Source organism: Microtus pennsylvanicus, chromosome 17 (genome assembly GCF_037038515.1).
Source record: "Microtus pennsylvanicus isolate mMicPen1 chromosome 17, mMicPen1.hap1, whole genome shotgun sequence".
Classification (NCBI taxonomy): domain Eukaryota; kingdom Metazoa; phylum Chordata; class Mammalia; order Rodentia; family Cricetidae; genus Microtus; species Microtus pennsylvanicus.
This window is the reverse complement of record NC_134595.1, coordinates 28,969,418-28,995,562: the sequence shown is the minus strand read 5'-3', so window position 1 is coordinate 28,995,562 and position 26,145 is coordinate 28,969,418. Positions and strand designations below refer to the sequence as shown.

Below are 26,145 nucleotides of genomic sequence, written 5' to 3'. Positions count from 1 at the left end.
TGCTGGGGCTGGTAGCAGGTATTAGCCTGTGGGTCTTCAGGAGACTGAAATTTGTGGTTTGGATTGCCGATTAAGACTGATGCTGCAGGAATGCCTTTTGATTTTAGTGGAGGGACAAAAAGAAGAATTACTGGTGGCCGGGTACTGTGGGCAGGTGTCCCTGGGTTCAAGTCTGGCTTTGTGATTGACCTTTGTGTTTCCTGGTAATTTGTCCTATCTAGGCATTGGTTTCCTCAATGTTTTTCTTGAAGGCAATGTTAGAGATGTCAGTAGTGGCCTTGCCCCTCAAAGTCCCCTATGGCTCTTTAAAATAAAAAAAAAATGTTTTATTTAAAACGGGGTCTCACTATGTAGCCTTGGCTGGATCAGAATTTATTATGTATACGAGGATGGCCTCAAATTCACAGAGATCAGCCTGTCTCTGTCCTCTAAGTGCTAGGATTAAAGAAAGGTGTGCACCAACCACTATGCCTGACTATTTTATTCATTTAAATTATGTGTGTATGGGGGACAGGTGGGTATGTGCATGTAAATACAGGTGGCCACAGGGTCCTGAAGAGGGAAGTCATCCCTTGAAATTAGGTGATTGTGAGCCACCTGATGTGGGTGCTGGGAATCGAACTCAGGTCCTCTGAGAGTGTCACATGCCCTTAACCATTGAGCCATCTCTTCATCCTTTCTCCAATGGCTCTTTAGCCAGAGTAGTTCTTTTTCTACAACTACTTTATTGCCATTCTTTTGATGTTCTCGTTTTCACTTCTCAGGTCTGTAGTGATCAGCCAGAGGCCAGCTGACTTCCCACTATAGGGATGTGGTGGTGCCATCTCCTTTGTTTTCTTTTCCTGGCCTCCTGATTACAAAATCCTTCCAGTTACTGAGTCCTGGATCTTCTTTTAAAGCTGAGAGTCTTGCCCTCTCTCCCTGTGCAGGATGCTAGGAGAGCACCCATCATTTTCTCTGGGGGCTCCTTGAGTACTTTGTCTGAATGATATTGAATACAAATGAAACTGGACTTCATACTTCTGTGTTTTTACTTTGCCTGGAGGAGTGGACGCAGTGGGTTGATGGAAGTCTCTGTGGGAGACCTACACTACTGCCTTTGTGTAGACAATTGCCAAGTAAAGGATTCCTAACCAGCCAGGAGTGTGCTCCTTTCTTATATTTTTGGTTGTGAGCCTAGCCTTTAACGGCTGAGCCATCTCTCCAGCCCAGTGTGCTCCTTTCTTATCCTTCTGATGTCTTAGCATTATTTCATAGAGCACAGGCTGGAGAGATGACTTAGCAGTTAGAGCACTTGTTGCTCTCACAGAGGACCCAGTTTCAATTCTCAGCACTCACATGAGACATCCTCTTCTGACTTCTGCAGGCACCAAGCATGCATATGGCACAAAAAAATATGTACAGGCAGAACATTCATATGTGAAATAAAATGAATAAACCTAATAAAACCAAGCACAAAATTTGAATTTATTTAATGTGGCTCAAGCGCCTGAAAGACTTAAGCATACAGATAGAGCAGTAGAATGAAAGAGTTCAGTGAAGTTCCTATTGTGCTCCCCTTCCCTCTCCCTGTCCCCTCTTCTCTCCTTGTCCTCTTTTCTCTCTTCCCTTTTTCTCCCCTTTCCCCTATTTCTTCCTTCCCATTTGGCCCTTATGTAGCTTAATATTCTAGGCTGGCTTTGAACTCCAGACCCTTCTACCTCTGCCTCCCCCTCCTGAGTTCTAGATTATTGGCCCATGCCACCACACTGGCTCCTTTCTTAAACTCAGGGTTCATGAATGTCCTTTTTCTTTAACATTTTCTTTTGCTGTTCATGTCTCTGGTGGTGAGTTCTGGAGGGTTCCTGGACTTTATTGGCCCATATCAGCCTATATATGACTGGAGGTGGAACACCAGGACTGGTTTAGAGAGACACTGCCTATGGGATGGTCCTTAGTTTCTGCTTCAGTGTGGAAGCTGAGGTTAAACACACCTTGGTTGCTGACCTGGAGGGTCAGTGGACAGCATAAATACTTTTCTGGTGGTCATACTGTCTGAGAGCTGTGTCTGGACAGTTGGCTGCCACTGCTGGCCAAGAATGCTGCCCCCATAATCCTAATGATCTCCTAGACTCTCAGTTATTCTGGGTCAGGGTAGGAGGAGATAGATTACTACTATTGATTGTCTTTATCTGGAGAGGATTCCAGCATTGGACCTTTAGAGGTGGTCACTAGTAAGAGGGCGTGCATGGCCCTGCCTGTCCTGCCCTGTGTTCCTGATGGATCTATATAAGTATTGTAGAGGAATAGGCGTTGAAATGTAGGTTAGGTATCTAAGAACTAGAAATCTCAGTTTTAGTGCTGATTATTTTGCTGAAGCCCCTAGTTTCCTTGTCACTGGACCCCAAATGCCTATTTTCTCTGCTTAAGTTCAGCAGGGCAATTGTGGAAGCATTTCAGGACATAGAACACAAAGGGCTGGAAATGTAGCTCAGGGGTAGAATGTTTGCATAATGTGTACAAGATCCTGGGTTTGATGCTTAGCATCATGAGACAGAAAACAGAACACAGGTGAAGGTATTCCAAAACTGGGGGGTTGGCATTAGCTGTCTTTCTTGGGAGCCTTTGCCAGTGTGAGAAGAGGGAGACTGCTCATTTGCCTGGGGTGACTCTCATAAGCTCCCTGTGTTCCCCATATAGCCGCATCAATGAAAAGTCTGTCTGGTGCTGTGGCTGGCTCCCCTGTACACCACTGAGAATTGCAGCCACTGCAGGCCATGGGAACTGTGTGGACTTCCTCATACGCAAAGGAGCCGAGGTGGACCTAGTGGATGTCAAGGGGCAGACTGCCCTGTATGTGGCTGTAGTGAATGGGCACCTGGAGAGCACTGAGATCCTTTTAGAAGCTGGTGCTGACCCCAATGGCAGCCGGCACCACCGCAGCACTCCTGTCTACCATGCCTCTCGCGTGGGTAGGGATGACATCCTGAAGGCTCTTATCAGGTCAGTACTGCCAGGTCTGTAGCCTTTCCTGGTTCTCTACTTGGTTTTTTTCTACTTTAAGAGTGTGCTTGTAGCCGGGCGGTGGTGGCGCACGCCTTTAATCCCAGCACTCGGGAGGCAGAGGCAGGCGGATCTCTGTGAGTTTGAGACCAGCCTGGTCTACAGAGCTAGTTCCAGGACAGGCTCCAAAGCCACAGAGAAACCCTGTCTCGAAAAACCAAAAAAAAAAAAAAAAAAGAGTGTGCTTGTTAGAGGACTTGGAAGGACTGCTTCATTAGTGCCCTTCTTTGCTTTCTCACCCACTGATGCCTTATGCTTACTGTTATTTTTCTTAACTTTTTGAGTTGTGTGCTTATTTTTAACAATGTAAACTTTCTTTTATTTCTTTATTCAGTGTTCTGCCTGCATGTATCCCTGCAGGCCAGAAGAGGGCACCAAATCTCATTACAGATGGTTGTGAGCAGATGTGGGTGCTGGGAACTGAACTCTGGTCCTCTGCAAGTGCAGTAAATGCTTAACTGGTGAGACATCTCTCCAGCCTCCAAAGCTCAATTTTTTAAATAGCTATAGTTGAGGTTGATTTCTTCTTTGTTCTTAGAGTTTTGGAAGAGGATTCTGTAATAACAGTGAAGTTTTTCATTATTGATGCCCCTCACACACATTGTTATGAATGCTTGCATGGTGTGTTAACCTAAGTTCTCTCCTTCAGGATCCCCATTTTTTCTTTGCCATCAAAGCAGCCAAAATTTAGAGAAATGTATAAGTCTGTAATTACTGTTGTGACTTTTGTCAGTTGCCTCTGCATTTCAATTAGATTTTGAGCTGAGTGTTGTGATTTAATTATATTGATATTACATTTCCTTTTGTTTGAACCAGCTTTTGTTCTCCCCTTTCATACTTTGAGTAGCATCTTTCCACCCTAGATGTCTTGTTCATCCCTTAATGTGGAGGCCAGCTAGTTCTAGGGTGGGCTAGTGTAGCTTAGGTAGCTAGTTTGCTCTTAGTGAGAGGGTAGTTGTCATCATAGAACCTTCATCCAGTAACTGAGGGGAGCAGATGCAGAGATCCACAGCTAAGCACTCGGCCAAACACCTGGAATCCAGTCATAAACAGGGAGGAGCGGTATTATGAACAAAGGGACTCAGACTGTGATGGGGAAACCCACGGGAGCAGCTGACCCAAGCAAGTGTGAGCTCACTGACTCCAGACTGACAGGTGGGAAACCAGCATAAGACAGACTAGGGCCTCTGAATGTGGGTGACAGTTGTGTGGCTTGGGCAGTTTATGGGGCCACTAACAATAGAACGGGATTTATCCCTAATGCATAAACTGGCTCTTTGGAGCCCATTCCCTATGGAGGGATACCTTGCTCAGCCTAGATACAGGGGGAGGGCCTTGGTCCTGCCTCTGGTGATCTGACAGGTGACAGACTTTGTTGACTGTCCATGGGAGGCCTCACCCTCTCTGAGGAGTGGATGGGGGGGTGGGATGGGGAGAAGGTAGGGGAGTTGAAGGATGGGAGGGAGAGGGAACTGGGATTGGTATGTAAAATAAGATTGATTTAAAAAAAATGAGTTGGAAGTTTTTTCTATGATTAGGATTTTACAATTTATCACTGTTAATTCAAGTCTTAAAATTTGGATTGAAGATTTAGTTTAAGAGCCTTTAGCATCAAATATAAAACTTATATAAATAAATACAGTCCTCCCCCCCCCCAAAAAAAAGAAAAGAAGCAGGTAAAAGTTCCCTTGTAGAAGAGTGCCAGCAGTGGTTTCTCAGCTAGGTTCTGGAAATATATTCTTCCAAAAGGCTTATATACTAATCAGCTACAGATTAAAGATAAATGATCGAGGACGTTTTAAATTAGAGGGTGATAAAGTTTGGGCTTCAAAGAAACTCATTTAGGCATTTCTAGCATGGCTATATAAACTACCTTGAATTCATGCTTTTGCATCTTAGAGAATTTAAGGCATTAATGTGGAAATGTTTTTTTAATTTTTTTGTTTTGTTTTTTGCTTTTTGAGACAGGATTTCTCTTTATAACAGCCTTGGCTGTCCTGGAACTCACTCTGTAGACTAGACTGGCCTCAAACTCACAAAGATCTGCCTGCCTCTGGATTAAAGGTGTGCACCACCACTGCCTGGCTATATTTTTGAATTTTTTATATTTGTGTGTTTGTGTGTGTACATACGAATGTTCATGCACATTCCACAGTATGCCTGTGGAGGTCAGGGGATAACTTGTGGGAGCTGGTTTTCTCTTTCCACTATATGGGTTCCAGGGATGGAACTCAAATCATCAGGCTTGGCAGGAAGATCCTTTGCACACTGAGCCATTCATTTGCCCCCGTGGAAATGTTTTTGAGTAGGATCAGTTAATGAAATTCCATTTTAGTTCAGAAATCCCTGTGGACATTTCAGATGATATATCCTGTTTCCTCTGTGGAGCACAGGACACTACTCTGGCAAGCAAGCATATTAACATATTATTTTATTTAAAATTTCCCTATATTCTAAACTTTATGATGATTGACTTTTAGAAAATGGAAGCTTGCTGGGTGTAGTGATGAATACTTTTAATATCAGCACTGGGGAGGTAGAGGCAGGTAGAGCTCTATGAGTTTGAGGCCAGCCTGGTCTACATAGCAAATTCTAGGCCAGTCGGGTACATGATGAAACCTTGTCTAAAAATAAGCAAGCAAGCAAGCAAGCAAACAAACAAACAGCCAAAAATAACAAAGACAAAAATGGAATTGGTACTGGTAAGTTACTAAATGGGTAATATCATCAAAATAAAACCCAAACTTGCCGGCCTGTCTGTATCACTTTTCCTGTAGGCATGCCTTTCATCTTTCATTATTGCCATTTTCTGGCTCTCTGTAAGGTACTTCCTTTGTTTGTTGGTAAACTCCCTTGCTCTGCATTGCTGATATTTTAGGATAGAAGGTAAGAAATGATGTTTCTGTGTGTTCAAGGTTATATTGACTTGTTCAGCTGTTTGGGTGTGTAGAGATAATAAAAGCAATAGAGAAATTTAGAAAATATTTAGGATTAAAATGAACTGTATCCTATTCAGTATATTTTTATGAGTTTCAAAAACTGTCTTTCCTATTGCTCAATAGGTACCGGATTGTTACACTGTCACCCAAGATTGTTTTTTAATTAATTAATTTATTAAAGATTTCTGCTTCCTCCCCACCACCACCTCCCATTTCCCTCCCCCTCCCCCAATCAAGTCCCCCTCCCTCATCAGCCCGAAGAGCAATCAGGGTTCCCTGCCCTGTGGGAAGTCCAAGGACCACCCACCTCCATCCAGGTCTAGTTAGGTGAGCATCCAAACTGCCTAGGCTCCCACAAAGCCAGTATGTGCAGTAGGATCAAAAACCAGTGCCATTGTTCTTGAGTTCTCAGTAGTCCTCAATGTCCTCTATGTTCAGCGAGTCCAGTTTTATCCTATGCTTTTTCAGATCCAGGCCAGCTGGCCTTGGTGAGTTCCCGATAGAACATCCCCATTGTCTCAGTGTGTGGGTGCACCCCTGGTGGTCCTGAGTTCCTTGCTTGTGCTCTTTCTCCTTCTGCTCCTAATTTGGACCTTGGGATTTCAGTCCGGTGCTCCAATGTGGGTCTCTGACTCTGTCTCCTTTCATTGCCTGATGAAGGTTAATATCCAGGAGGATGACTATATGTTTTTCTTTGGGTTCACCTTCTTATTTAGCTTCTCTAGGATCACAAATTAGAGGTTCATTGTCCTTTATTTATGGCTAGAAACCAATTATGAGTGAGTACATCCCATGTTCCTCTTTTTGGGTCTGGCTTACCTCACTCAGGATAGTGTTTTCTATTTCCATCCATTTGCATGCAAAATTCAAGAAGTCCTTGTTTTTTACTGCTGAGTAGTACTCTAATATGTATATATTCCATACTTTCTTCATCCATTCTTCCATTGAAGGGCATCTAGGTTGTTTCCAGGTTCTGGCTATTACAAACAATGCTGCTATGAACATAGTTGAGCATATACTTTTGTTGTATGATAGGGCCTCTCTTGGGTATATTCCCAAGAGTTGGTATTGCTGGGTCCAGGGGTAGGTTGATCCCGAATTTCCTGAGAAACCGCCACACTGCTTTCCAAAGTGGTTACACAAGTTTGCAATCCCACCAGCAATGGATGAGTGTACCCCTTTCTCCACAACCTCTCCAGCAAAGGCTATCATTGGTGTTTCTGATTTTAGCCATTCTGACAGGTGTAAGATGGTATCTTAAAGTTGTCTTGATTTGCATTTCCCTGATCGCTAAGGAAGTTGAGCATGACCTTAAGTGTCTTTTGGCCATTTGAACTTCTTCTGTTGAGAATTCTCTGTTCAGCTCAGTGCCCCATTTTATAATTGGGTTGATCAGCATTTTACAGTCTAGTTTCTTGAGTTCTTTATATATTTTGGAGATCAGACCTTTGTCAGTTGCGGGGTTGGTGAAGATCTTCTCCCAGTCAGTGGGTTGCCTTTGTGTCTTAGTGACAGTGTCCTTTGCTTTACAGAAGCTTCTCAGTTTCAGGAGGTCCCATTTATTCAATGTTGTCCATAATGTCTGTGCTGCTGGGGTTATACGTAGGAAGTGGTCTCCTGTGCCCATGTGCTGTAGAGTACTTCCCACTTTCTCTTCTATCAGGTTCAGTGTGTTCGGACTGATATTGAGGTCTTCAATCCATTTGGACTTGAGTTTTGTGCATGGTGATAGATATGGATCTGTTTTCATTCTTCTACAGATTGACATCTAGTTATGCCAGCACAATTTGTTGAAGATGCTCTCTTTTTTCCATTGTATACTTTTAGCTCCTTTATCGAAAATCAGGTGTTCATAGGTTTGTGGGTTAAAGTCCGGGTCTTCTATTCGATTCCATTGGTCGACTTCTCTGTTTTTATGCCAATACCAAACTGTTTTCAATACTGTAGCTCTGTAATAGAGTTTGAAGTCAGGGATGGTAATGCCTCCAGATGATCCTTTGTTGTATAAGATTGTTTTGGCTATCTTAGGTTTTTTGTTTTTCCATATAAAGTTGATTACTGTCTTCTCCAGGTCTGTGAAGAATTTTGATGGGATTTTGCTGGGGATTGCATTGAATCTATAGATTGCTTTTGGTAGAATTGCCATTTTTACTATGTTGATCCTCCCAATCCAAGAGCAAGGGAGATCCTTCCATTTTCTGGTGTCCTCTTCAATTTCTTTCTTCAAAGACTTAAAGTTCTTGTCAAATAGATCTTTCACTTCCTTGGTCAGAGTTACCCCAAGATATTTTATGCTATTTGTGGCTATCGTGAAAGGTGATGCTTCTCTGATTTCCCTCTCTGCTTCCTTATCCTTAGTATATAGGAAGGCAACTGATTTTTTGGAGTTGATCTTGTATCCTGCCACATTACTAAAGGTGTTTTTCAGCTGTAAGAGTTCTTTGGTAGAGTTTTTGGGGTCCCTTATGTATACTATCATATCATCTGCAAATAACGAAAGCTTAACTTCTTCCTTTCCAATACAAATCCCCTTAATCCCTTTATGTTGTCTTATTGCTATTGTTAGAACTTCAAGCACTATATTGAAGAGGTATGGAGAGAGTGGACAGCCTTGTCGTGTTCCTGATTTTAGTGGGATGGCTTTGAGTTTTTCTCCGTTTAATTTAATGTTAGCTGTCGGCTTGCTGTAGATAGCTTTTATTATATTTAGGGTATGACCCTTGTATCCCTAACCTCTCCAAGACCTTTATCATAAAGGGGTGTTGAATTTTGTCGAATGCTTTTTCAGCATCTAATGAAATGATCATATGGTTTTTTTCTTTCAGTTTATTTATATGGTGGATTACATTGATAGATTTGAGTATGTTGAACCAGCCCTGCATCTCTGGGATGAAGCCTACTTGATCATAATGGATAATTTTTCTAATGTGTTCTTGGATTCGGTCTGCCAGTATTTTATTGAGAATTTTTGCATTAATGTTCATGAGTGATATAGGCCTGTAATTCTCTTTCTTGGTTGTCACCCAAAGATTGTAAACAATCTGGAAGACATGTCCCTAATAAGGAAGGAAGAACTGTGTGAGACATAGATTTCCTTTTGCTAGTTGAAAAGTGATGTGAGTGAAGTGAACAGTTTTCTGCTTGTATTCTCCTCTCACTCCTAGAGAGTCTCAGAGCACAAGTAAGGCTTTATTTGTAAAGGAGTCAATAAAGAATATTTGCCTTGTGTGTCCCCAGGCCTGGGCTGCCCCAAAGAAGCACTTTTGATTCCAGTTCCTTTAGACACCTGAAGTGGCAAAGAGAGATTGTGAAGCAGGACTGCTGGCTGAGACTGTTGGCTGTCTGTCATCCAGGCAGGGAAAATGGTATTATCCCATCTTCCTGGACCCCGAGTATCAGTCCCCACAAGTGAGTCCCTGTGTATTGTCATTTCCTGTTTCAAGTGAAATACTCAGGGCATGACACAGTTTGTGAGACACGCCAGAGAGGGCTTAAGTAGACAGGTGACTGAGGTGACAGATAGGTGACTGGTTTGCCACTGTAGAGGATCCTATTGGGCAGGAATCTTGCAGAAGTAAGTCCTGCTGTCATTGATCCTGTTTCTCCTGCCTTTCATTTTGATTCTTAGATGATAGTGGTGTCTGCCAGGTTTTTCATTGTAAAGCTGCTCTTCCCTTTGTAACTAGTATTTTGTGGGGAGTCATTTTGCAACCATATATATATATATATGCCGTGCGTTTCATTTAGTGTAGACTTATGGTTTCTTGTCCAGTGGACTTACACTACATCATTGTTACTTACTTTGATGATCACATTAATGTTACTAGTGGCTTAGGCCAGCTTTGTGTGCTTTTGACGTGTCCCTACTGCTTGGTGAACACATCCTTACTTTCTCACATAACAGGATAGTCTAAGCTCATTGTAGACTTTCTTGAGTCAGTCCTGGAGTAAGTCCTACAGAGCCCAGTCTACTTTCAGTGAAGAATCTGTGCAGAAACAAAGATCTAAGCTGGGCAGAGAAGCCGACGTCTGTTATATAGATATTTGAAAGATTGCCACCAGTTTGTACAACAAACTGTGTGTTTCTTTTTTCTGTCTCAAAAAAGAAACCAAGACCTGAAATGAAGTACTTTTAGGAGTGTGTTCTACTCTGGAAGCATTGCTGTTCCTTACCTGGAGCTGAGGGTGTGTTTGCATATTACTTCCAGTTCCCATCATACGCTGTCTGTAGTTAATCTGCATCTCTTCCTGCCTCCTGCCTCCTGCCTCCCCTCACTTCTTCTTGCCCCATTTGGGCTCCACTGCCTTATGCCAAGCTCCTGTCCTTAGCAGGTACCTTGCTTGCCTTGTTAGGACTCTGCCCCCTGAGCCAGGCTACCCTCCCTGTTGCAGCTGGCTGACCCCTGGTTAGAGTAAAAGAGATAGGTAGTTTGCACTTGCCCTCAGGCAACTGTAAATGCCGTATATTTGGGGGTTTGTGGAGCATGCCAAGGGCAGGCAAAAAAGACTATCTGTGGGTCCTTCAGCACCTATACCTAGTGAGAGATCTTCATAACATCAGCTCTAGGAAATCGCTTTCTTATTGCTGTGCACCTACCTTCTGGGCAGGGCTGCATGATGCTACCCTGCTGGGAAGCTATGCTTCCTGTGTAGGTCCTCAGGTCCTTGCAGTTGAATCTGATGCTGGGATTATCTCCACTAATCCTGTAGTAATTAGAGCGGCGGGGCTGCATCCCCAGCACTCCGGCCTCCTGGCTAGCTCATGCCCCGAAATAACAACACACAAATTGTATTCATTTAAACACTGCTTGGCCCATTTCTATCTAGCCTCTTCTAGGCTAATTCTCACATATTAATTTAGCCCATTTCTAATCATCTATGTAACACCGATCTTACCGGGAAGATGCTAGCCTATGTCCATCCTGGGTCGGAGCTTCATCGCGTGCATCTTCCCGGGAGTGGGGAGCATGGTGTCTCTCTGAGGCGTCTGCCCCCAAGAGGAGAGCTGTTGAGTCTGAGCTCACTTCCTCTTCCTCCCGGCATTCTGTTCTGTTTACTCCTCCCACCTATGTTTTAACCTATGAGGGCCAGCCAAGCAGTTTCTTTATTTTTTAACCAATGACCTTCCTCCATCATTTCCTCTTTTTCTGTTTAAACAAAAAGGAAAAGCTTTAACTTTAACATAGCAAAATTACATATAACAAAATAGTTCTTAAGCAAGAATTACAGTTACAATATTTATATCTACCTTATCTTTTATCATAACAATGGAAAACTATAACTATCTATTTTTCAATTCCATCAAAGACCTAAGTAAATGAGAAGTAAGCAACTTACAAAACTCTAGAATTCACAGAGACATCTCGCTGCCTGGACAGTCACCCAAAGTTCCTCTGTACCATTGGGGCATCAATCTTCAGCCTTTAGGCAAGTTCAGTAGTCCTCTCTCTGCGGGTTCTCTGTTTCCAGTTTATGCAATGGTCCAGGCAAGAGCAGTTTCTTGCCCAAATGGCTATCAAACTCCATAAGGATCCTCTTCGATGCCTATCTTCTTCTTGAAGTAGATTGGTGCTGCAAGGAGCAGAGTGTCTCATTGTCATGAAAAGTCCTAAGTTATTAAAACATTTAATAGCATATTCCGTAGTCTTTGAAAGATATGAAGAATGCCGATCTAACTGAAATATGTATCTATATATCTAGAAAATCTAACTAACATGACTACAAACTTGACTATTATTATTATCTATTAACAACCTATATACATTTTTAAATGTACTACACAATCACAATACCTTAATCAATATCAGAAATATATATACATATAATAAAATTGACCTTAAATCTCTATCAATAAAGCAAAATCTATACTAATACAAATTATTCATATCTATATCATATCCCCCTTTAAATGTTAAAGAACGTTTATAAACCATATTTGGGAATATGGGCGCAGTTTTTTCTCTCCAAACTGCTTCCTGCTAAATGGGGGCATCGCTAATTAGGTCTTTCATGGTATAACCTGTGTGCTAGTTTCATCTCAGTTGGCAGTTGAGCGAAGCAATTTTCTGAAGATGTTCACAGCAACCCTTCAGGAGGACGTGGTCCATCATACCATATCAGAATAGAAGAAATGAACAGGGTCTCATCCTCTGTGAAAACAAAATAAGAAACTCCTTTCCAAAGCATCAAGTTCTTAGATCCAAATTTCAAATTCAAGGCATTTTCAAAATATCTATGTTGGATTAGTTCAGCAGCATTTATAAATAAATATCTTTTGGCATCTGTTGTTCCTTCCTCAGCATTCAAACAATTCAAAGAGAGCATAATAGCATACAGTATCAAAATTCTCTGTTTATTTTCCATCTTTGTACAGCTTTGTTTTAACCTCTATTTCCTTTATTTTTACTTTTAACTTTTTGCTTTTTGAGACAGGTTCTCTGTATCTTTGACCTGGAATAACTCTGTAGACCAGGCTGTCCTTGAACTCTCAGAGATCCACTCATCTCTGCCTTCCAGGCATTGGGATTAAAGGCGTGTGCTACCACACCTTGAAGTCACAGAGATCAATCTCCCTCTGCCTCCCAAGTGTTGGGATTAAAGGTGTGTACTATCACACCCAACTACTCTCTTTCTTCCTTATTTTTGTTTTTTACTTTAAGAATTTTAACTTTTAGTCTGCATATATTTTAACATTGTAAATCATTTAAAATTTTTCTTTGTCTTTGACGCTCTCTTTACTGTATCTCTGTTTTTCTGACCACATGAGTCTTTACTGTACCAAGTAATATCAGTAGGACTAAAGCCGTGGCTTTGCCGGCTAGATGTAGCCCATTCCTTAGCTTTCTGCCATTCCAACCTTGTGGCTGAGGTACCGGCCAGAGCCGCGTTCAGTGCCACAAGTCTACAGTGTTTCAATGTCCCTGCCAGCAAGCGAGCTTCAGCAGCCTGTGCTAGCAAACCACACGAACCGCCTGAATAAAAGAGTCAGAGTTTGCCCTGGCAGGACAGCCCAAAAAGCTGTCATTTTTAAATGGCGCAGCTTTTTTCGTGCTACGGCTGAAAACCGAAAAGCATGCATTCAGCTTTTCATCAACACCTTTTAAGTGTTTCGTGGCAGGACCTCTTCATGAGCTGCAGGGTTTTGCAGCTAAAACTGAGTCAGGAAAGCCTCTCTTAGATGAGAGCGCTTGCTTGCCTCTAGCAAGCAGAGCAGACCCAAGAAATAGCTGCTATCAAAAAAACATGCTTTACTCTTTCCCAACCTTTCTCAGGCTTTCAGTGGATACAGTTGTCCACACGTCTGGGTGCCATTTGTAGTAATAAGAGTGGCCGGGGTGCTGGGGATGCAGCCCCGCTGCTCTTATTACTACATAATCCTGTCTAGACTGTCTGAAAAGAAGACTCATCATATTGGGGAGCATAACGTGATTGACCAGTTATGGATGTACTTGGGTTTGTTGGTTCCTTTTTGTTCTCACATTTTAGTGGTTGCTTCACCATGTAAAGTGTTTGCATGGTTCCAACTGTAATCTACACAACAAGGGATATTGGAAAAGGTCTAACTTCTAACCTTGTCTCATTGTCCTGATCTCTCCTTTCCCTCTAGGTAAACATTTACAAAGGTCTATGATTTGTCCTTCACTTTTACAAATGAGTAAATGTATGTGTGTGGCTGAGTATTCTATATTTGCACATGAAAACCTGTAAGATCAGTATAAACTGCACACTTTTCTTATCTCACCTTTCTCACACATCCATGTGCTCTGGAAGACATTCCAGAGCTGTATCGAGCAACATTCCTCCTTCCCTTCATAGCTTCCCTGTTCTGCTTCTGAGGGATAAACCAGCCAGTCCCTGTTGGTAGTTTCCTGGCTCAGCTGTTAGGAACAGTTCATAGTGCTCTAATGAATTGCATTGTGCACACATCATCTTAGTTTTGCAAATGTGTCTTGGGAACAGGTCCCAAGAAGTGTGGCGGATGGGTTCAAGGGTAATAAGTGTGTGTGTAATTTTGATAGAAGTACCAAATGTGTCTCCTCAGGGATTGTTCCAAAGAGTGATAGTTCTGTTTCTATTAAAGCACAGTCAGTAAACACTGGACTTTTCCACCCTGCAGACACAAAGTAGAACCTTAGGGTACTTTTCAGTCTAACAAAATTTTGTTTATCTTGTGTGTGTGTGTATGTGTGCGTATGTGCACTTCCATGGCATGGGGCATGCATGGGTGTGGTGGTCAGAGGACAACTCACAGAAGTTGGTTCTCTCTGTCCAGTGTCTTGGTACCAGGGGTTGAACTCAGGCCCTCAGTCTTGACAAGGTTCTTTACCCACTGAGCCATTTCACCAGCCCCAGGTGGTAAGTTTGGCCTAAATAATCTTTCCAGTTTCTATATGGTTTTATAGTTTATTTGTAAATTCTTTTTTTAAAATAAATTTCTTTTAAGAATTTATTTATTTATTATGTATACAACATTCTGCCTCCATGTATGCCTGCAGGCCAGAAGAGGGCACCTGATCTCATTACAAATGGTTGTGAGCCACCATGTGGTTGCTGGGAATTGAACTCAGGTCCTCTGGAAGAACAGTCAGTACTCTTAACCACTGAGCCATCTCTCCAGCCCCCTTTATTTGTAAATTCTGGTCTGTTTGGAATTTATCTTGTTGTGCACTGTGATTAATGGACTTAACTCTCTCTTTTCCCATATGGATTTCCAATTGTCCTGGGAAAAAAAGTATCAAAAAGTTTAAGACCAGGTCTTGTAACATGTGGGCCTACTTGTTGGGGTTTCTGTCCTGCCCAGTTCCCACAGCCGGCAAGGTCCCAAAGAAAATCACAATCAGTAATGTACTGATTGGCCCATTAGCTCAGGCTTCGTACTACCTCTTATAACTTATGTTAACCCATTATTCTTATCTATGTTAGCCACATGGCTTGGTACCTTTTTCATAAGGGCAGGTCACATCCTGCTTCTTCAGTGGTCTGGACAGGACTGGGAGGAATGGGCTTCCTCCATTGCCCTGCCTCTACTTCCTGTCTGGTTGACCCGCCTATACTTCCTGCCTGGCCAATCAATGTTTATTTAAAACATGATTGGCAGAATACAGACAATTCTCCCACACCAAGGGCTGGAGAGATGGTTCAGTGATTATGAGCACTTCCAGAGGACCTGGGTTCATTTCACCGCACTCAAATGAAAGCTCACAACTATCTGTAGCTCCAGTTCCAGGGGGTCTAACATATACATGTAGGCAAAACAGTAATGTACATAAAATAAAAATAAATCATTAAAAACATTTTTAAAAAGTTCAAGACTACTCTTCCCTCTTAAGATAGTTATTTACTGTATATACTTAATTTATGCTTGCAGTTGGGTCTGTTGTAAGATGTTGTATGAGTTTACATGGGTCTTCTGGCTCATCCACATGCTTGTGTTATAGTTTTATAGATCTTTATACTAAGCCCTTCTTATGGTGGTGCTATCTCTTCTGCATGGTTGCTTTGCTTTTGATCTTGTTTCATCTTCCAGTGAGCTTTAGAACCAGTGTATTAGTTCCAGGGATACTATTTATTTGTAATTAGCTTCAGTAGTTCAGTAGTTAAGTTGATTCATAAAATCAACTTAAGGAAAATTTGTGAGATTCTGAGCCTCTTCTAGTGTTTGATGTGTCTATTTCTTAGGTCTGTTCTTACAACTCTGATTTATTATGTTTATGTTTATATAGATCATTTAAAAATTATTTTGTTGTCATAATGGCTACTGCTTTTCTACTTAATCTTTAAGCTGGGCTTTTGTTTGTGTGTATATATATGTATATATATATATATGTATGTATGTATATATGAAGGCTGTCATTTTAGTCTGTTATGTTAGTGAATTATCTTATTGCTTGTTGTTTATTCATTTCTTGTACACCTTTTTAGATTTTGTAATCCTTTCCTCTGAGCATAGAGAATGGTTCATTTCTTCCTTTCCAGCCTTGTTTATCTGATCGCCTTTGCGAGTTACACTCCTCGTGCTTTCAGCATCAGTGTCACAGAGGGCACCATGTGGAGGGTCTGTGCTGTGCTTCCCTGTAGCAAGGGGTACTCTGGTACTTCCTGTGAAATAAGATGATGATTTCTGGCTTCAGAAAATGTATTTTATCACTTTAAGGAAATGGCTATCACTTTCTGTTTCATAGGATATTTTTTTTTATTGATAAAAAGACAATAAAGAAAGAAAAAAACAAATTTCCACCTCCTCCCAGCCTCCCATTTCCCTCCCCCTCCTCCCACTCTTCTCCCCCTCTTCCCACCCCCTTCCCCTTCCCCGCACTCCTCTCCCCCTCCCTCTCCAGTCCAAAGAGCAGTCAGGGTTCCCTGTCCTGTGGTAAGTCCTAGGTCCTCCCCCCTCCGTCCATATCTAGGAAGGTGAACATCCAAAGCTTTTAAAACATGTATAACTCTTGGCTTTTGCCTTCTTGCATTATTAGTGTTAATTAGTATTTTTCCTTGAGATCCATTAATATAATATATTCTGTTAATGGAATTTCTAATATTGGAGTTAATTTTTAATTTTTAGGGTAATCCCATGAGTTTTTGGTATACTGCTTTCTAAATATGTATTTGGATTTTCTTTGTTATTATAATATTTTGCTTATTGTAGATTTTAAAATTGAGTTGGGTTATTGTATTAGTTTTATAATGAATTTGAAAGTTTTTTTCTCTTACTTCTGAAATTGTATAGTCTTGAATTATTTTATTTTGCAAAATCTGAAATACTTCCCTTTGGAATGTGCATGAATGGATTCCATGTTTTCATTTGTTGCTTTCTCTTGCTGGTAGTCATCCCTTGATACAACAGTAGAGTTTCTGCATGTAGTCTTGGCACATAGACAACTTAAAATATAACACTACTACAGGTGCTGTACTGTTGTAATCTATTGTCTAGACAGTAAGGACAGGAAAGTGACTGCACATGTTCATTATTGGCCGAGTTTTCCCCTGAATATTTCTCAACAGTGGTTAGTTGAGTCTTTGGATATGGTTCCTGCAGGTAGACTGTGTGTGACCTGTGGAGTCTCCAGAGGCTTCCTGTCAGATGCCTTCCTCAGAGTGCTAGACAGGCTCTGTGGTGTGAGTTTGACTTATAACTTATTTCTCTCTTTCTGTAGGTATGGGGCGGATGTTGATGTCAACCCTCACCTGACTCCTGACACCCAGACCCTTTTCACAAGGCGGCTTACCTCCTTGGTGGTCTGTCCTCTATACATCAGTGCTGCCTACCATAACCTTCAGTGTTTCAGGCTCCTTCTGAAGGCTGGGGCAAATCCTGACTTCAATTGCAATGGTCCTGTCAACACACAGAAATTCTACAGGGGCTCCCCTGGGTGTGTTATGGATGCTGTCCTGCGCCATGGTTGTGAGGCTGCCTTCGTGAGCCTGCTGGTAGACTTTGGAGCCAACCTGAACCTGGTGAAGTGGGAGTCACTGGGCCCAGAGGCAACAGGCAGAAGGAAGATGGACCCTGAGGCCTTGCAGGTCTTTAAAGAGGCCAGAAGTAAGTAACCTGAGCTCAGCACTGCCTTGTGATCTGGAGTTGACTGAACCAGAGCACTGATTCCTCTGAAAGAGGAATCCTGATTCCCAGATGCTTACAGCTGTCTATAACTCTAGTTCTAGAAGACTCTCCTCTGGCTTTTGCAGGCACTTCATGCGTATGGTGCCCAGAAATACATGCATGCAAAACACCCATACACATGAAAATAAATAAATCTTAATAACAAAATAGCAACTCCCCCCGCCCCCCAAGAAATTCCAGTTAAAGCACTTAATTAAATAAAGCCTTCGGTTAGGACCAGTAGTTCTCCAGAGTGGCCGTTCAGAGAGAGAGGAGAGAGTGTAGGCTAGAGGACAGCCTTGGGTATTTCTCTCAGGCTAGCAGAACCTCAGGGATCTGCGTCCCTCGCTGCCCAGTGTTGGGATGACAGAATGTCCACTGCTCAGTTTCTCTGAGAGGTGAGTCCCTGTTCTTTCAGGGCAAGCTCTTTACCGACTGAACTCTCCCCAGCTCCAGATGGTTATTTTGCCATTCCCAAACACCTAAAGCTGGTGCCAGAAATCTATAAAAGTAGATGTATGCTTTCAACATTCTTAGAATTATGTTCTCTACCGTTTTGCTCTGCTTTTTGACCTCATTCTTAGCTAATGGTTTCTTTTTCACATTTTTTCTTTTTTACTTCTTTTTTTCTTTGTTTTTTTTTTTCTTAATTTGTCTCTTAGATCATTGTACCAAGTGAGGGGTTTCATCATGTCATTTTCTTTAAAAATATTTTTAGTATATTTATTTATGTATGTGCGAGGGAATCATGCACATGTCATAGTATGCGTGTAGAGGTCAGAGGGAAGCTTCCAGGAGTCTTTTCTTCCTGCCACATGGGTCCTATGGGTTGAACTCAGGTAATTAAGTGTGGAAGTGGCATTCTTACTGAGCCAGCCTGTTGACCCATCGTGGTGTTCTCATTCATGGGTCATTTGTTTTATTCTTATTCATCTTTGCTTTCTCAGCCCTGTTTATATCTGACTTCACATGTATTTATTGAACAGTTATAAGCTCATTTTTTAGAGCTCTTTTTTTTTTTTTAGTTCCCTTCAAATAGCCTTAGATTGAGTTCTGTGATAATCCAGTTTTTGTTAAAATAAGATCTGGAGTTTGTTTGTGTAGAAGTTTGCCAAGGAATTAATAAGTGAGTGGCAAGAGAGTTTGAAATTTACCTGTGCTTGGGTTTGCTGTCAGTGTTCTCTGGAATTCAGAAATTGTCCTGTGTGTCTATCTTAATTTTTGCCTGGTGCCCTCTCTCCCTCACTCCTGCCATCCCGTCAGAGGACATTGGAATTGATAATCTTATATTCGGTCTCTTGTAGGAAGAATAATAAAAACCCAGTGGCCGATATTGGGGTTCAAGCTGAAGATCAGAACAGCAAAGCAGCCAGCCACTGGCTCTTATCTCTACCTCAGACTGAAACAGGAGAGATCCTGTCTCCATGAATCTTCAGTCTGAAGACTGAGTCTAAAACCTATCTCCCTCTGTTTTATAATCCTCTCTCATGCTGGGATTAAAGGCATGCACCACCACAGCTCAGTCTCTATGGCTAACTAGTGTAGCTGTTGGGGGTGAAGGTGTACGCTACCACTGCCTGGCCTGTATGACTGACTAGTGTGGCTGCTTTGCCCTCTGATCTTCAGACAAGCTTTATTTATTAAAACACAAATAATAGGCTCCTGTAGTCTCTTATTTCCCAAAGAACATTAATGCCAGTGTATTTCTGTTGTCTATATCCAAGCCAGTTCATGGAAACATTCTTGTTTAGCCTTCCTCCAAGTTGCTGGTTGATGGCCAGGTGGGAATCAGGCTGAAAGAATGAACCTGCTTGCATTCACAACGTTTTTCTTGTCGCCTTTTCTTCCTGAAGTAGGGCCTTGGCTGTATCTTTTTGATTTGGGGCAGGACTGCCAGCCTAATCTCTGAATTCAAGTACTACAAACTTGGTGTCCCCAGGCCTCCTTACCCCTGCTGGGACAGAGCAAGAGTGTGGGTCATTTGCTCTCGTCTTTGGGGTCTCCCGTGGGCAGCCTTTTTTAGGGCACTGAGGATTAAGGAGGTGGGGCCATCAAATGCACTCATGCCTGGTTAGATGGAAGCAGATAGCAAGGCCTTCCTTGCCTCCGGGGCCTCCTTGGCTCTGAGATTAGGAATGCTACGTTAGTGCAGTTGTGCCCACCATAGTCAGCTTTGGCCATTTAGAACCAGGATGGAATAAACCTTTTCCCTTCACACTTTCCAGGTATTCCCAGGACCTTGCTGAGTTTGTGCCGTGTTGCTGTGAGAAGAGCTCTTGGCAAATACCGACTGCATCTGGTTCCCTCGCTGCCGCTGCCAGACCCTATAAAGAAATTTCTGCTTTATGAGTAGAGTTCAGATGCAGCGTTGACTGCAGTGAGGAAGCCGATCATCTGCAGTGAAAGTTGACTCTTACATCCTGTGAAACATGTCCTGCGCTGCCAACTTGTTCCCTGACTGTCAGTGAAGAAGAAACAGCCATGTTCTCTTGAATTGTGATTCTGTCTCAGGTGCTTGGGCCATCAAACACTCCTTGAGTCACTGTCAACTGAGAGGGGCATACAAAGTTAATTTTGTTCTTCTTCAATATCTGTTCTGGATTTTTACTGTTATATATTAATGAAATGAGTTGTGAAATGTGTGCAGTATGGGTTGAACCTGCAAGCCTCGTGGTAGCCCTAGTGGGGAAAGCGTGTATCTTCCAAAGGTATTTATGTTCTTGCTTTGCAATTAATTATTCTTTTAAGGCTTAATATCCAAACATGAAGAGAGTTTTGATAAGGAAACATGTAGGAAACAGACACACAGTCTGTTTTCCTGCCTGGGTTTGTCTGTATGTGCTGTTAGGTGCGTGTCCCTTCTTACTGCTGCAGCATTCTCTCTTGGAAGTGTCTTCATTCCAAGATGGTTTCTTGGCTGCATACACTGCCTGCTATCTCAGTGCATGGAGGTCCCAGCACAGTGTCCACAGTGCAGCACCTGTCCTGGCAAAGGTTTTCTGACAGACGTCTCACCCTGGGGATCTTCAGACAATGATTACCTTTAGGAGGCCCACCTAGAACTAGCCAGGAAGTGACTGCCCACATTCAGACCAGGGACCATCCCAATAGCACTCACTGCCACTTCTTACAGGATAAGATGACACTGGGGTGCTCTATACAGATCCTCCCGTACAGAAAATGGGAACTGTATGGGCTACCTGGGTGGTTCCAGGCTAAGCAGTTCCTGCTGCTTGGTGCCCACCAGAGGCTGTGTCTCCCTCTTTCTGGTTCAGTGCCTTTGTGGGCAGTCCTAGAGATCTTTCCCTATCCTGCCCAAGGTTGTTGGTGAGAGAGATGACTTAGTGCAGGTGTGAGGGTCATGGGCAGTTGGATCAGGAACTACGCATAGCCTTGAGCATCCTCGGGTTGCTCCTGTTTGGTGAAATTGCATTTTGTCATTTTGAAACCTCTTAGGACTATTGTGCGCATATGTGGTGATTGTAGACTTGAGAATGTTTAGGGGCAAGCAGATGTTAGATCTGTTAAAATTTTGACCATGAAAGAAAACTGACTTGTAATGACACTTTACTGTTGAACCATCATGTGGTTTAGTGACCATCTGTGGATGGAGTTCCAAACCTCACCCCAGTGTCTCAGAATGGCCCTGTGCAGCAACACCAAGCTGGCCAAATTGCACTACATGGAGTTCTAGTGGGCCTTGCCCCAGCCCTGGCCAGTGAGTACTGTGTCTGGGGAGGGAATGAGCTGGGCCAGAGCCTGTTCCTCCCCAACCTCCCCCAGCTGTTCTGTAGGGGGCCCAGGCCACATGAGTAGCATCCCCTGTGCTTATTATTTTCAGAATCTCAGCACTGTGAGGTTCTGCTGCTTGTTTAAAACTTGGAGATGGCAAACCTGAATGCAAAACAGCATTGGTGCTGGCTGAGGACACACCTCCTTGTTTCAGTAGCTCTATGAAAGTACTGCATTTTGTTGCTCTCAAGGATGAGGTACAGGTAGGAAAGAGCAACGCTATTGTGAGTACCCCAGGATCATGAGAGGTACCATGGGGAGCTGATGTGGCCTTGGTGAGGACTGCTGTTTACTCGACAGATTTCTGCGAGCTCTGTCTCCTTAGTGTGGAAATGTCGTAGGCCCGATGACACTACTGCCTTCTGACTGAGCTGGCCCTAGCAGAGGAGCTCAGTGGCCCAGAGGAAAGGAGCCTGAAGCTGTCCCTGCTTATCCAAGGGGGATCTGTATGATTGTTGCTATTCCTGGGGCAGCCACTTGATTTAAACAGAGGTTTGTGCCTTGAGTCTTGGCCAGGCAGGCTGGAGTTTAGCCAGTGCTGATGCCTCAGAATTTATCTTTGTGTGTGCCTTTAGACATATTTCCAGAAACCTACCAATGTCATACATTTTGTATGACATTGCGATGTTTATCACTTTATTTATTTGCTTTTTTATTTATTCACCCACTTATTTATTTGTTTATTTATTTATATTCTTCTTCCCTGATTGTTTTGTTTTGACATCAGGTAAATTTAGGCAAAAATACTTTTTAAGTAGGTAATTAGCAATTTTCAAATGTTGGCCATTTCTGTTATCAGGCTTAAGGACCATCAGTTTGAAAGTTTTCCCTCTATTCTTTCGTGCATGATTTAAAAATTTTGTTGTTGTTGTTGTTTGTTTGTTTTGAGACAGGGTTTCTCTGTGAAACAGTCTTGGCTGTCCTAGAACTCGCTCTGTAGATCAGGCTGGCCTCAAACTCACTGAGATCCACCTGCCTCTGCCTCCTAAGTGCTGGGATTAAAGGCATGTGCCACCACTGCCTGGCTTCACGTATGATTTTTTTTTTAAGATTTTTTTATTTATTATGTATACAACACTCCTTCCATGTATGTTTATATGCCAGAAGAGGGCACCAGATCTCATTATAGATGACTGTGAGCCACCATGTGGTTTCTGGGAATTGAATTCAGGACCTCGGGAAGAGCAGTCAGTGCTCTTAACCTCTGAGCCATCTCTCCAGCACGTATGATTTTTTTTTAAGATAAAAGTTTTTCTGAAAAGGAAAGTACTGTATATGGACCTGAGCAGAGCTAAGCATGCCCTGACCTGTTTCAGCCAATTCCTGGAGCTATGGAGGCTCCACTGCAGGCAGGAGGACCTTTGTGCTGTGCCTTTCAGTGGACTTCAGTGATGTCCTGTGAGAGCTGACACAGTCAGGCCCTCTGGGAGTGGTCTCTGTCCCGTGGTCTTAATGGAAGTGCACTTAATGGTGGTAGCAATGCTGAGAGCCGGCGCTGGAGTACTGACCTTGTGCTCTGGTGGCACAGTGGGATCATTGCAGCCCACAGTGCGCATCTGCAGAGAGCTGTGCAGTGGGAAGGAGAAGGGCAGTGTGTAATGCTAGAGGAAATCCAATTTCCTCAGCTGACTGGCTTGTCTGATTCGGCCATCATGTCCTTCCTGGCAGATACTAGTTCACAGATTTTTTTTTTCAAGTTTACTTGTTGCTGATATCCTGGCACCAGTCCAGTTATAGCGGATGTTACAAACTAATGAGACATTTTGGATTTTTAATAGCCTGCATGGCGGTGAAAGGCTTTGCAGCTTCCCCATGCCTGGGGTCCAAGAGTATTCTCTAGGGTCACTGCACATGGCCTAAGAAGACTAGACATGCTTTTGATGGACCTCTACCACCCCAAATTTATGAGGCCACTCACAGGGAGGATTGTTTGTCCCCCACTCAGGCCTTGGGAACCAGTGGCACCTAGGGCGCTGTGATGGCACCCGCAGGTCCTTTTGTCTCCTTGCTGTCTGCCCACTAGGCACTGCCCTGCAGGGGTCTAATGGCTTCCATCAGCACAGAGCGATTTCTGGAAGCCGTCTCTTTGACTTGGGAGCTCCTTCCTTGTCCTTATGCTCCCCTCTCCTTCCCATACTCCTTGGCATGCAGTAAGTAGTAGGTCCATGTGCTTTACTGTTAGGGATTTGTGGTCATTCCAAGAAAGCCCCACAGATGGGGACATTCAGGTCTTGAAGTGAACAGTGATTTGTGGAGTATTTGCTCTACACTCTAGCCTGACAAAAGATGATGAATTGAGAAGGATATAGGGGGACCTTCTCGAGCCTCAACATGTGGTGGACACGGAGATCTTTTCAGCCAGTCCTGGGGATTGAACCGCGATCCTGTGCATATGAGGAAGCACTCTACCACTGAGCTGTGTGTTCAGCCTCTTGTTTTGTAAATCTGACTGGAGATTGGCGTTTCTGAACATGGCTTTCTTGCACACGCAGTGTGACTGCTCCCGACAGCTAACCGGCCCTGCTCTTCCTGTAGTGTCTGCACAGCTCCTACTGCTTCTGTTGGTGTTGGGCGTATGTATCATGCACTAGGGTCTGTGTGCTTGTGCTGGAGACATGCTCACTTCAACCCCCTCTTTGCTGTTTGGGGATGAGCGTGTGCTTGTTTGCAGTGGTCAGGACAGATTGTTTTTTGCTCTTGTGCCTAGTTAAGAGCTTTCAAAAGTGCAATGACATTTTTGATATATTGTTATAATAAATGCTTTTTGCCCTCTGATTTCCCTCCAAAATGCCTTAATTTTGTGGCCTGTATCTTACTGGGTAGAAGCTTCCTTCATGTGCAGTCTTTTATTTACATTCATTCATTCATTCATTCATCCATCCATCCATTGTGCGTGATGTGTATGTTTGTGTTTACATGCATTCCCATGTAAGCTATGGTGTGGATATGAAGATCGAAGGACAGCTTAAGGGAGTTGGTTCTCTCCTTCTACCATTTGGGCTCCAGGGATTGACTCAGATAGCTGTATGGTGGAAAGTGCCTTTATCCTCTGAGCCATTTTATCAGCCCCCTGTGCAACTGTGCACAGAGAAAGTAGAAGGGACTGGCTCCTGCAGAGTTCCCTATGACTGGAGAGAAGGCTTTACTGTGCGAGTTTACAGCTGTTGAGGATTCTGGGGCTGCAGGGTGGAACCCATAGTGTTGCCCACAATTTAACTACCTAACAGCCCGTTTCGCCTAGTGGCTCGAGTTCCTGGATTGAAGAGAGTTGCGTCTACAGCTTTCTAGCCAGTGATTCTGTGCTGCGGGGAGGAGGTGGACACTGCCGTTTTCTGTCCCATGTTATTTGTGATTTGTTTTGTCATTTGAAGGTAGCGATGTGGCAACTTTGGATAAGCTGGAGGGAATGAACTGAATAAAGTATTTCTTCATCCTGAGTGTGTGGCTGCCTAGTGCCCTCTGTGTCTTCCCTTTCAGAGGTGGTCTCCGTTCCTTAACACCTGTTGTAATACTGAAAGGAAGGAAGGTGTCCCCAGTCTCTCTCCGCCATCCTTCAACTGTTTGTGTGGCAGAGGCTGCCTGCCCATGGACTGATGGATGCATCGTCCCTCCATCTTCATCTTCCATGTGGAACTCTTCTATGAGACAGGGTCTTGTGTAGCCAAGGATTACCTTGGTCTCCTGATCTCCTGGTGGGATCACAGGTGTGCACCACTGTGCCTGCCTCATAATGGTACTGTTTAGGTTGGAGTTTGGACCTTTGGTTCACTCCAGTGAGAGCTGCATAAGTCAGTCACTTGTATGATTCGGTGTGACTGTTTGCCATTACTTCTTCCTAATCCCCTTGACATGATGGAGCCTTTCAAGAGAGTGGATGAATGGTAATTCAGAACAACCTGAGAAAATACTGCAAGAGAAACAAGGGAACATAGAGAGTCTGAGCTCCTGGAGGTCTGGAACTGACATCTGGTGCCTCCGACGTATTTGAGGAAAAGGGTGAAACAGGAAAACTGGCCACCAGCTTTCTAAGAAGCAAGTAGCTCCTGCCTACCACACACTAAGCGGTTGAACCCCTTCAGCCCTATGGGAGACAACATTGAACCTTCAGTCTACAAGACTTTCTGCTCCATAATGCTCTTCAGGCAGAAATTGCAGCAGCTTCTCTGAGAACTCACCTCAGCCACAAAGGAAAGACATGCAGATAGCCGTGTGGTATGTGGCCACAGAAATGACCAAACATGGAGGGGTGGAGAGATGGCTCAGCGGTTAAGAGCATTGCCTGCTCTTCCAAAGGTCCTGAGTTCAATTCCCAGAAACCACATGGTGGCTCACAACCAGCTGTAATGAGATCTGGCACCCTCTTCTGGCCTGAAGGCATACACACAGATAAAATAACATACAATACTCTATTATATACATAATAAATATTAAAAAAAAGAAAGAAATGACCAAACACGCTGTTCAGAGGACTCCCTTTCCAGATCACCAGGGAAAGCTTGTGCTAATGTCAGGAAGAGCACTGTGATTTCAGACCGGGAAACTGCTGGAGCCAGTAGACAGTGGCTATAAGTGCTCACGGCACTTCACTTGACTGTTTTTTTTTTTAAAATTTCCTGTGCATTCATGTTTTGCCTGCATTTGTGTATGTCTGTGAAAGTGTCAGTTCCCCTGAAACTGGGGCCAAAGAAAGCTGCGAGCTGCCTTGTCAGTGCTGGGAATTGAACCCAGGTCCCCTGGAAGAGCAGCTAGTGCTATCAGCTGCTGCTGAGCCAT

The 26,145-nt window shown here is 43.3% G+C and overlaps 1 protein-coding gene across 2 annotated transcripts in view; it reads left to right on the top strand.

The window, feature by feature from the left end:
* Positions 1–24,809, top strand: part of Asb1 (ankyrin repeat and SOCS box containing 1) — a 28,909-nt gene extending 4,100 nt beyond the window's left edge. The window contains exons 3-5 of one of the 2 annotated variants that reach the window (XM_075951277.1): positions 2,680–2,982; positions 17,135–17,520; positions 19,806–24,809. In XM_075951277.1, the coding sequence (XP_075807392.1) occupies positions 2,680–2,982; positions 17,135–17,520; positions 19,806–19,933 (817 nt within the window). In that variant the 3' untranslated portion in view covers positions 19,934–24,809. The remainder of the gene's footprint in view (positions 1–2,679; positions 2,983–17,134; positions 17,521–19,805) is intronic. The other variant, XM_075951278.1, reaches the window with a different exon arrangement.
* Positions 24,810–26,145: the final 1,336 nt, after the last annotated feature.